Source organism: Myotis myotis, unplaced genomic scaffold (genome assembly GCF_014108235.1).
Source record: "Myotis myotis isolate mMyoMyo1 unplaced genomic scaffold, mMyoMyo1.p scaffold_m19_p_3, whole genome shotgun sequence".
NCBI classification, from domain to species: domain Eukaryota; kingdom Metazoa; phylum Chordata; class Mammalia; order Chiroptera; family Vespertilionidae; genus Myotis; species Myotis myotis.
Window position 1 is genome coordinate 194,171,762 of NW_023416335.1, and position 12,790 is coordinate 194,184,551.

The 12,790-nt window shown below is 37.8% G+C and overlaps 1 protein-coding gene across 4 annotated transcripts in view; it reads right to left on the bottom strand.

The window, feature by feature from the left end:
• FGD6 (FYVE, RhoGEF and PH domain containing 6) overlaps positions 1–12,790 on the bottom strand; it is a 131,412-nt gene that overhangs the window by 113,424 nt on the left and 5,198 nt on the right. For all 4 annotated transcript variants that reach the window (XR_004965884.1, XR_004965885.1, XM_036298105.1 and 1 more), the window contains exons 2-3: positions 10,877–11,148; positions 8,751–10,576 (exon numbers count right to left, since the gene is read on the bottom strand). Coding sequence is in view for 2 of the 4 variants with exons in the window: in XM_036298105.1 (XP_036153998.1) it covers positions 8,751–10,576; positions 10,877–11,148 (2,098 nt within the window). In the remaining 2 variants the exon portion in view is untranslated. The remainder of the gene's footprint in view (positions 1–8,750; positions 10,577–10,876; positions 11,149–12,790) is intronic.

Genomic DNA, 12,790 nt, shown 5'->3' on the forward strand with positions numbered 1-12,790 from the left:
TAGTTTCTTTATCTGTAAAAGAAGATAATATCCATCTCATAGAATAGTAGGGACAAAATAACACAAGCGAGATCCTAGCTTAATGCTTGGCATGTCAGAAATGTTGAGTAAATAGTACCCAGTACCATTAAGTATAGGATACATGCTATTTGACGGTAACAGCATTTCTTTTCTTTTTTTTCCCCAATATATTTTATTGATTTTTTTCAGAGAGGAAGGGAGAGGGATAGAGAGTTAGAAACATCCATGAGAGAGAAACATCCATCAGCTGCCTCCTGCACACCCCGTACTGGGGATGTGCCCGCAACCAAGGTACATGCCCTTGACCGGAATCGAACCTGGGACTCTTCAGTCCACAGGCCGACACTCTAGCCACTGAGCCAAACTGGTCAATGCGTAACAGCATTTCTTATCCTTGATATTGTCTGGTAAACTTTTGATGGCTAACAACAGATTGATGGGGAGTCAGATAGTTGGAGGGAAGCAAGTTATGCTAACATACAGGGTTGGACAAAAGTAGGTTTATAGTTGTGAGTATGCAAAGCACAATTTATTCTTGTATTATTATTTATTAATTATAGCATAATTTACTTGTATTACAACTGTAAACCTACTTTCGCCTACCCCATATATTAGTGGGATCAGACATTTTTTTGGCTGAAAAGTTTCTGGTTAGTTTGAATACTCACCTGCCTCAAATCACCATTTAACAAATTGAGCCACGTAATCCTATGTTCATATACAGCTATGTGCAGCCCTCTTTCCTGACAGGGATAACAGTACCTGCTACAACAAGAAAAAAGGCAGTAGTACCAGCAAACCGAACCTTTTTGGGACAACTCAAGATCACTTGAGTTTTCTAAATCTTGCTGGCGTTCTCTGTAATGCTTCCACAGCAGCCTTAGAAGAGGCAATGTGGTATTCTGTCTTATAAGTACCGCGCGCTAACCGATTGCGCCACTGGAGCTCCCAATGTGGTATTCTGAAGCACCAGGTTGAAGCCTCGGTTTTGCAAATTCCCATCACTGTGGTGTGAGGAAAGTCAAGGACTGCTGGGCTTGGTTTCATCAGTGAATGAGGAGGCTGGATTGATTGGATAAATTTACAATAAATGAATTTCAGTTCTAAAATTTAATGATTCTATGACTACATTTAACCTAAAACCATTCAAAGACATACTTGAATTTCAAAAGATTTCAAACTACCCAAAAGGTTCCCTAACTTTTGCTACCAAATACTAGTAAATCAGACCTAGGCCCGTGAATGATCTCATTACTTATCCCTCCCTGCCCACTCCTAAGTACCACAACCAAACTGGGTGGTAGAGAGCTGTAGTCTCACGTTTCTAATAGTGAAGTTCTGGAAAGAAAAATTAAATAGTGACAAAGCTACTCATTTAAATGGAAATCTCTGTTTACATGTGACTGCCCATAAAGCTAAAGACCAACTAAAAGGTAAGAATAAACACACACACAAAAAAACAGTTACCAATTATTCCTTCTTTACACATTATATCTACCTTCCTGGACTTGAAATTAGTTGTCAAATAATTCAAATCAGAACTGCTTTTCATACTGAGAAAGAAAAAGAAAGCTATTCTAAATTTATTAAAAACCACATTTATTCTTTAATTCCTAATGTTTCAAATGATACTAACGTATGCCAAAGTATATCAACTGTTACCAAGAAACTGACTTCAAAAAAATATATGATCTAACTAAAACAAAGATTTCAACAGAATCCACAGGAGCTAAAAGAACAAGTAGCTATGCCATTTCAAACATAAAACAGCTAAATGTGTTTGTTTTCCTTTTTATTTTTATCCAAACATTCAGGAAAAACTGACTTTCTTTGTTCAGTGTTTATTATTTCACCTTTCCTGAATCAGAAACCAAAATACTTTGATAAATGGGCGAGTCTGGTAAACAGACCCTTGAACATTAGGGACCAGAAAAACTAATCCAGTTACATTTCCATCTTTATCCATTTTTCCTAAAGTCACTACCACTGTGATTCAATTTCTTTATTATAGAAGGGTATGATAACACCAAATACAACCTTACTCCAATTCAATTTATATGTAACTAAAATGAATTTATAATACATGAAAACAAGAAGGACTGAAAAATCTGAAAGACAATTGCAAAAGACAGCTGTTTGTCCTGGAAATACTATCATAATACTTTATTCCACTGATAGTCTATTTGGCCGACCCAATTTTTATAGCTCCAATGATAGATTATCTCTGTCTGATGTCAAAACTACTTGCAAAAAGTTTTTGTTTTTTTTTTGCTCTCCCAGAAATCCATGAACACAAATAATTATCAGACCCAGACTAAACCACCAAAGTAGATTTTCCATACCACCCAGAAGAATAGTGGGCAATTCCATTCTTGAACTTAACTTTTAATCTCAGTATTTAATAAAAAGGTCAGCACTTTTTTTGTAGCTTCCCACACCCATAGCGCTACAAGTCAAACTGCTCTTTATTCCTAATATAGTTTTAAGAAAATAGCATAATAAATATGCTCATATAAACATGTCTACTGTTTTAAATAAAGGGCTTTCCTTAAATACCAAATTAGTCTATGCAATGCCAGGAAAAGATGATATATGTAAAAGAAATCTCTGTCAAAAAATAAAAAATAAAGGAAATGTCTGCAGGAACACAGAGAGCTTACAAAACTAATATACAAGTACAGGCATTACTTTGGATATCTGAAACAAGAACATACCCACCCGCTTATGTATGAACTTAAGTCTGCACCCGGAATTCCACGGAACTACCTAGAGGACTGGTGAGTCAAGGTTCATCTTCTATACTTCTTCATCCTGCTCCCTTCCCCCTTAATATTTTCCTCAACACACTAAATGTTTCCTCTTTAAATACACCAGCATTTAAGATTTATAAAAACTATTTCGTTCTATTGTTCTGTTTCAGTCTTGCCACAGTCTCATTTTTTATTACTTTCCATTGTATTTTTCATATATTAGAAGCTAAATATGTTCTTGTGGGCTGGCTAGGAACCTAACTCCTACTCATAGTTATTTCTACTGCAAAAATGCATTCTGAGTTCCAACCAACCTACTTATAGGTTTAAAACACTCACAGATTGATGGATTTCTAATTATCATTATCTATCAGGTTCTTACAGGAATTAAAAATGCTTAGAAAAAGAATGAGGTCTCCCCGTATCTGCTTTTTCCCAAAGAGATCCTACTGGGAATATTTCTCTAACATATAGGTTAGAAGCTCATTTTGCAAAGCAATTTATGTCTCGCTGATGTAAACAGTTGAAATTTTATGAAAACTTGGCTAAACTATAAAATGTCTATAGACTTTTTAATATTCAAAAACTTGCCGAAACCGGTTTGGCTCAGTGGATAGAGCGTCGGTCTGTGGACTGAAAGGTCCCAGGTTCGATTCCGGTCAAGGGCATGTACCTGGGTTGCGGGCACATCCCCAGTAGGAGATGTGCAGGAGGCAGCTGATCGATGTTTCTCTCTCATCGATGTTTCTAACTCTCTATCTCTCTCCCTTCCTCTCTGTAAAAAATCAATAAAATATATTTAAAAAAAAAAAAAAAAAAAAAAATATTCAAAAACTTAATAAAAGCCCAGCAATAAAAAAAACAATCAATTACCTCTAAAGATGCCATCCTTTTCCCTGAAAATGTGCAAATAAATATCAGCTATCTCAAAACAGTATAATTTTATCAAGCAAGACAGGATGTCTGTGTGTGTGTGTACACACAATCGCAATGTTGGATATTTCTTTCATTACTAACTGAAAATACACCTTTAAAAATAGTGACATTCTATCACATTAAAGCATATCTATCCGATACAATATCACTTACATGTTTTGATAGGAAATTAGACCAAAGGAATAGAGCTGGACAAAATACTGCAATTCAACTACTTACCAATACTTATTTAACAGGAAAAAAGAAAAGCTTTATTGCCAAGAAATAAAACCAAACGCTCCTAGTTGCAGTTTAAAATGTAGGGTAAGTACATAAACATATTTGCCAAAACTGTGTGGCTATGATTCCAACACAAGAAACATAGAATTAAAGAGTCATACAAATTTTTGATATTTCCTGAGCTGATGCTGAAAATAGCTCACAGGAAAGTGCTACTGTTAAGATATACGAATCCCAACCCCACCCTCTATGCATAATCTTATTGGTGTTATGACAACATGGAAAGGCTCATTAGGGCTATTAATTTATACTTTAATCATTATTAAAATTCAACAATACCACCAGATGGTAAATGCAACCCAAGAGAAATATCTTCTAGACCAGGTCTAATAATTTATAACATAAATCCTATAATGGGATTTGAGGCAAATTGCAATGCCTTTTGGCAGCTCTTTAAGCACAGTTTCGTGTTTAAAATGGTGAAAAAACAAACAAACAAACAAAAAATTTAGTACTGCCCTTCATCAGAGAGGAGGGTTACTAATTAATTAAAAACAAATGATGCTAACGTTTGTTTTATTTTGAATTCTGGTGCTTGAGGAAAACCAAAAGATAAATTCAAACCTTTGAGTGATGGAAACTTCTGGGCAAAGTTTCAAGGGACAGCAATTCACATTTTCTGATTCTACTTCCTCTCTTCTCAGTCCTCCTCAGTCTGCAATCTGGTTTCTTTGCTCAGAGCACCAACAAAATTGCTCTTATCAAGGTTACAAAATGACCTGGAAATGCCAAATCAGGTGTTGTCCATTTTACAAGCTTGGGTACCTCTGAAAAGTCATCTTTATTATCCTACTTGGGGTACAACTCAGACAAAGCTTGGATTAATAAAACCATGTTACCTATAATTGTCTGCCGCCTCACTGACCAGAATAGGCACCCCTTTCACCTTTTAATGCACACTGTTTGACATACGGTCAGTATTTTGGAATAAATAGAGGGCTTACTAGGTTACCTAGGAAAACCCAATTCCCATACATTTTCTCTGAAATGCTTACAGTAAGAACAAACTAAAATCACAGAGGAAAAACCTGAGATGTTTCCAGGGAAATTTTTTATTGGTTATAGAATTAAGAAATCTGCTATAATTTCAAGCGGAAAATTCGAACATTTGGGCACTATTATTTTGTTGATTTGTCTATAACTCTTTAATAAAGGCTCAGATTTTTGGAACTTCCTTATGAAAATCAAACTTCTTAAGTAATAGTTTGATTACTTAAGGAGTAACGGAGCACTCATCACCTGCATAGAGTAAGAAAAAAAGGACTGTTGCTGGCTAGTTGTTTTGGATTTATAATGCCTGAAACCTTCTGGGAAAGAGAGCTCATAACTATACCCAAAACACACCCGATTTGAGAACCCTGTGGCTTCCAGAGCAGTGACCCAATGATGGTCTAATTGGGAACACGTAAAAGCTACTGTTTCTACAGCCATAGGAACTCCCTTTCATCCTCCCTCACCTTCAGATTTGGCTGGTCTTCTTTCCCCACTAAGGGGTTTCCCAAGGCCACTCCTCACTCATCCAGCCCTTCCCAGTTTCTTTTACTCACTGATGACTAGGGGTCAGAAACTCAATTAGCAGTATCATGCAGTTAGCATAGGAGAATGGGGAGGGGGAAGGGGAAGGGACAAGAATAATAAGAAAAGAAGGGAAGGAAAATCCATTGCTTACTAAATGGCAAAGATCCAGCCCTTCCTTTCTCCTTATCACTCCCAATGCTTTAGTCTTTCTCACAGCAAGCCCAGCCCCCAATTTCCTCATTCTTCTTTAGTCACCTCACCCTTTCCACAAACTCTGCTGCCTCAGACCCAGTGGATTTGCTCATCTTGATATCCTGGTGCTCAACCTCACCCTGGCCAACTCTCCTGCCTCAGCCCAAAGAAGTGCTGAGAGGAAATACTCACCTGGGAAGGGAGAAGGGGAGGCCAGAACACTAGTGGTTAATATAATTTGGGGGCTAAGCTTTACCACCATTCCCAAAACTATTTCTTCAGGGAATATACTTCAAGTTTAAAATTATCATGAACTTTTAAAATAACAGAACCCTTTTGGAATTGGGGACCACCTATAATTATTTCCTGATAAATTATAAACATGTTGTTATAAATTTGAAATGGATTCATGAAATCTACATTCTAAAGAAGGTGACCATATGAGCTACTCCCAAGCTTGCCAAATATCTGTTTGATCCAGAATCCAGTTATATATTGTAGACTCGGTGAGTTCTATAAACTAGTCTCGTAGGTGAAATCCAGACTCTTCCCTGAGGGTTGAGAAACTGTTAGACACTCTTCTGATTCACTCCACAAAAATCTTAAACAGGGTTCATTTGCATTTTTTTCTTATCGTTTTAGAACCCTAGGGTGTTGGATTTAGAAGTACTCTAAGGAACAGATCTACAGTTTCAACAGCCAAAACAACCAAAAAGATTTCAACTTGGACCCTCTCAGCTCACTTCTCATTTACCTTATTTTAGGGTGTCCAGGTGTCCTCCTCATGAAGCCTTGGATTTTGCTTTTGCATCTATTCAATGTTATTATTAGAAGGTGCAACCTCCTAGCTGTTCATCTGATCCTATGTCTGCAGGCTTTTGATTCAGCTGGTACATTTTAGGGGCCTCAAGCCCGTTTACGGGTCCTCGCTTTAGGACTAAAGAAGAATATCTGGAAAACTAAATTCAAAAGCAAAGCTCACCCACTCTTCACCAGACTACCCTACTTACTGGCCTGCATTTTGTTCACAGCCACCCTTGGTGTCCTGGCTTCCAAAAAGAACCCTCCTCATGAATGCCATCCAGCTGAACTGGCTGGCTGTGTATATTTATTTACCCCTTCCAACCTGGTTCCCTCCAGCCAAGCAGCAGTGCCCCTGATAAGAAGCATATCAGACAAAGAACAAGTTCCAGGTCCTGGCTGGGTAGCTCAGTTAGTTACAGTGTTATCCCTATATGCCAAGGTTGCGGATTTAATCTCCCGTCAGGGCACATAACAAGTATCAAACAATGAATGCATGAATAAGTGGAACAACAAATCAATGTTTCACTCTCTCTCTCAAATCAATAAATCAATTTTTTTAAAATAAAAAGAACACGTTTCAGAATTTACAGCCTGTGTTAGAGAAAATGACAAACTCTCAGGATTTAAGCATGAGAGCCAACAGGAAACTTACACCAAGAGCCAAATCTCCAATTTCAAGAAAAAACTTCATTTTAGCTAAGAATAGTAGTATATCATGAAGAAGCCAAATTCATTCCTCTTTCTCACAGACACTCACACATACTTACACACACACACACACACACACACACACACACACACACACTACACAAAAGCATGTTAAAAGGAAGAGAGTACCAACAAAATTGTTCCTGAAGAGCAGGCATGAAAAGTTAGATGTGGTGGGTTTTTTTTAAGTTGGATACTTAACTACAATTCTCCATGGAAATATTTACACCAAGGAAGAGGCTTTTGCCTGGATACTAATATTCAGAATCAAGTCAGCTATGAGAAAAGTTAGGCAAGGGAGGTAAATTATCTTTTATGGATCAAAGGAGGAAGGGCAGAAAGGATTATGAGTAAAGAAAAATGCTAGGAGAATATCTAAAAGAACAATTTATTTTACTTGGTGTACTAAGATTTCATTAGATCGTTTTATTTATATAATTCATCCAATCATCATGTTTTTAGCCCTATATACCATATGTTAATATTTCTACAAAAGTCCCATTTTAAGACCTGAGTATTCAGAGGCTTGAAGTTAGTGACCAAAGAAAAACGTGAAGACTTCTAAAAGGTTAAAACCAACACTTTAAGTACAATGCAGAGTCTCCCTTTGAGACAGTGGAGAAAGGAAGCAGCTGCAATGGTTGTTTCCTTTACCTCTTTCTCATTCGTTCTCTCATGTACCTAACTAACATCTACTGACCTCTATTAAGCCCCTTTCTTGGCCTCATGCAGGACAAAAAGACCTCTTCATTGTGCTTAAAACCAAATATACAGATCAGACATACCAATAAATAACCATACCATAAGACAGATTGAGAGAAAGGCCATAAGGATAGCAGAGCATAACTGGGAGGTCAGAATAGGAAGTAAACATTTCCCACTAGGTAACTGTACACGCTTCCTGAAGCCAATCATTGCTGAGCTAGACCATCAAAGATGGGCATGGTTTTAAGAAGACGAATGGAATGGGTATACCACGGGTAGAATGTGCTTATACAAAAGTGTTTCCTGCATTTTTCCTATATCCATCTGAAGTTAGTAATTAGCCTTCAACAAGTAAAATAAATAATCCTCAAAGAGTAGTAATTTTTGCAAATGCAGAAGTGCCCTGACAAGGGCACCATAGGTAAATGCATGAATTTTAATAACTTCAGATTTCCTACACCTAGCAAATAAAGCTCATTAAATTGGCCAATTTCCTCCCCTTAAGTTCCAGCTATAACTTCCAAGTTGATGCTTTTGAGGCCCTGAGACCTCTCTGGTCCAGGTCTTTCATACCTATACTATTACTGGTTCAAATTCTTTGAATAAGCAACTAAGATAGGGTAACTACTTCACACTTGCATTGCAAATACCCAATCTGACTGTATGATAAAAGGAGACTGCTCTTTGAAATAATTTAATATACACGTACTAACCCACTTTATCACCAAGTGATTTTTTCCCCCCATGTGTGAGATTTTACCTGTCTGACAGGGTTTTGAAAATTAATTTCAGTGATGCACATAAAACTACAGTGTCTGTCTGGGACCTAAGTGTTACCTGGAATGCTGCTGTGTAGGTCCAAGTTGCAGCTGGCCATCTGAAGCTTCATACAGGTCTTCTATCTCATACACATTTGCATCAGTGTCCTCCATGCTGCTGGAATTCTGCCTTTCCAACTCTAGAGTTTTCCCGACAGCCATACCAAGTGGAAAGTTCTCATACTCGGGTATTTCCTCATAATGGCGTACATTTTCATAATCTGGTGCATAGTCACTTGTAACAGATTTACAAGGCGCCTGAGATGTTGCCTCCCTAGAGAGCATTTGGTCATCCAAAGACTCAGCTCTTGGTCCATTAGTTGCACTGCTCTGGCCCCGAGACTTCTTCCTCTTCTTTTGAGATTCCAGACTGTAGTTATCTGCAGAATATGACTTGATGGGTTTATTTCTCTTCTCTTCAACTAATACACCATGCCAATCACTTTCAATCTCTTTTCCCTCCCCACCTGAGAGTCTGCCAGCGATTGTGCCTTCAAGTTGGCTACTCTTGGACCAAAATTTCTGGAAGTCACTCTTCATGAAACAGATGGACAGCTTCATGTTGAGCAACTTCTTTAAAGAGTGTTTCCTTTGAGAATCTTTGCAAGGCTTAGTGCACCTATCCATATCCACAGCAGACAGTGATTTTGCTCTAGGCTTGGTCAGGGCATTTGAAGGCTCACTATTTGAGGATGTGGTGATAGACTTTAAGGATTCTGGGTTCCCTTTAAAGGGTAAAATAGGATGAGGTAATTTCCACACTGGCTTTTCTAAAGTCCTTTTGGACATCTCAAAGGAGGACGACGTACCATGGTTTTGGGCACACAATTGTTGGTGATTTCTTTCCGGGTCCTTTTTTTCTTCATTTGAGGAATATGAACTTTTCTCCATAAGCTCCTCTGAGGCAGCCTTTTTAAGCATTCCTGCAGCAGGCAAGCTGTGTCTTTGAGGTTTTTTGGGGACAATTTTTGAGGAACTTACATCTTTCATTGTAGATTCCTTTTGCATTTGAGGGACAGCCCCTTCCAAGTTACAGGCCATAGGTAAACGTTTGTTGCAAGCTAATTTCAGCTGCTTAGGCAGGCTCATAGATACAGTACTGCATCTTATAAAACTGGTCCGTTTGTCCACAGCAGGTGACATACTAGAACCATCTATTGTCTTGCTGTCGGAACTCAAATTAGAATCTGTATCCAAAGAAGGTGTCATTTCTTCAGAGGAAGGTGTTTCATGACACATGGCTTTCTGGGAATCAACTAAGTTTTGTCTGTCACTGTTGGAGTCCACATTCAATTCACTTTTCTTTCCTGGTTTCACTTTGTTCACCTGTTCCTGGTTATACAAAACATTCTGATAAATGATTTCATTGTTTTTCAAACTATCTTCAAAAAGACAAGAAGAGTTACTGTCTAAATTCTCTGGTTTTTCGGTACTTTCAGTAGGAGTATCTACGTGCTCTTGACGAAACAGCCGTGCGGCACGTGTCTTTCTGGGCTTGGGAGTTGGAAATTTTGAAGTACATGATACTAAGTGAAGTTCTAAGGGACCAAGGTCTTTGACTTCTGAGTTCTTACTAACTCCATCTGAAGATAAAAAAGTACTCCTTTTACCATGTGCCAGAGCTTCTTGTTCAGATGAATGAAAGCAAATATGGCTTTTTTCACTGTCATCCTGACAAGTTTCAATATTTTGAAGTTCATTGATAGGAAGTTGCAGGAGGCAGTAGTGATCAGGAACCTTTTCAAAGCTGGACTGGGAAGGTGTCAAGTCTGAAAATTCAATTCTGAACTGTCCGTTGGAGTTACAGCCCTCATTCGTTTCTGGGCTGTCTGTGGAAGTGTGCTTCTGTGGGGAAATAAAGGGTGATGTTCATTAAAACATCTTTAAACTTCTCTTCTAGGATGCTTACCTTTAAAAAACAACTATACTCTGGCTCTTGACCATTTCACCATTAGAATCATTTCTACTCATTGTTTTTATAGCTGAAATGAACTCATCAATTTTACTATTTTCTAAATTTTCAGGCATTTCTAGTGACTCTAAGACAAGTTGCTTTACACACAAATTCTCTCTATTCCCAAGCTTATGGATACACTAACTGCAGGAACACATTGGTAAAATATAACCACAGCTCTGATGCCCTACCTTTTTGCAAGAAGAGCTGTCAGCACTTTCAGGTAATTCCTGTTTATGTTCTTCCAGATTCACGATGCTTTTCCTTGATGGTGACTGCCTGATGTCACAAACAGGTGAGCTTTTCAGAACTTTTGGTTTTGGGGCTATTGCTGGTTTGGCTTTCTTTGTTGACTGTGGAACACTAGAAATCACAATATCAGGTTTGGGTGCAATAGGAGGTGGTACTGACTTATTATTTGCCACAAACTTTGGTTTGGGGGCCAGTGGTGGCTTCTTAATCTCTAGAAAGAAAAAAATAATAACATGATTAAAAAAAAAAAAAAGGCAGGAGATGATAAATGGTTACATTTGATAACTTTTACTTTTGACAATAAGGTGCACCTGCATTTTACTAGGTAGATTATGTTACACTAGGGCCCCAGTGCACGAATTCTCAGCCTGGCCTACACCCTCTCACAATCCAGGACCCCTCGGGGGATGTCAGACTGCCGGTTTCAGCCTGATCCCTGGTGGCCCAATCCAGACAGGAGGAGCCCAATCCCATCAGGCCCCATCCAGACAGGAGGGAGACGGATCCTGTGCAATGAGCGTCCAACCAGTCAACCTGTCATTCGGTCGCTTAGGCTTTTATATATATAGATTGTATAGAGTCAATATTAGCCTTAAAATTGTCTCAGTTCTAGAGTACATAACTTTGGGTATACTATACATTTCTTAATATGGTTTTTCTTCTAACTTTGGAACAGATAACCATAAGTTCAGACCACACTAAGTGAAATAAATGGCTTCTCCTTGGGTCCCAAGTAATAGGAGAAAGTACTTCAGTTCATTTGCTAAGTGCTAAGAGTTGAATTTGCCGGTTATTTGTAGGACACAACTCTTTTTATTTTATTTTATGGCAACCAAAAAGTATATTAATTTAATTATATTGAAATAAAGTATATTAATTTAATTATATTGAAATAAAAGATTTCTGTTCAAAGGAACCATGAACAAAGTCACTAAAACAATAGAACACAAGATACTTGCAATATCTGAAACAACCAGGGTTTACCCTTTCTAGAATATATAAGGAATTTCTGCACATTACCCAGGAGAAACTGTCAACCCAGTGCAAAATGGTTGAAGGATACGACTAGTAACTTATAGATGAGAAAACTCTAAAGCTAACAAGTACTTTGAAGAGATGTTTAAAAGCATTAATAATTGGAGAAAATATAAATTAAAGCAATAATGAGATCTCACTTTATACATATTAGACTGGTGGAGTTAGAAAGCTAGATAATGCCATATGTTGGAGGCAATGTGTTGATATAAGAACATAATCCAATGCTTGAGGTAATGTGACTGGTTATAGCAATCCTGAAGATCAATCAATCGGGCAGCTACAGTCAAATTTAATATGTTGAGCCTGGGAATAGAGATATTTAAGAAGGGATCCTGGTGGCTAATTGGGCTGAAATTTAAAAACAGAGCCAAGCAGCAGTTGCTAAACAGGGTCCTCTTGTACAGCTGCACTTCACGAAGAAGCCTACACTGATTTGCCTGCATGCTGGCTGAGCCAGCCCTTATAAAGGAATTCTGGGAATCCTATATCAACCAATAGAATTAAAACGTTCCCCATCCAATCAGAGCTGTGCAACTATATTCTCATTTTCATCTTCACCAACTAATCAGAGTGGCTCCATTCTGACCAATCAGGACGGTGTTATTTGGACCAAGGATACAACTCTTTAAGCTTCTCATATGAATAAGCAATATTCGTCTACCTCAAAGATACACAATAGAGATGTGTAAATGCCTTTATCAATAACCTATATCACTAAAACCCCAAAACAATCTTAAAATGAAATACAGAAATCAGAAATTTTTCAAAGTTAAAACTAAAAAGTAATTCTTCTGTATTAGTTGAGGCTCATAATA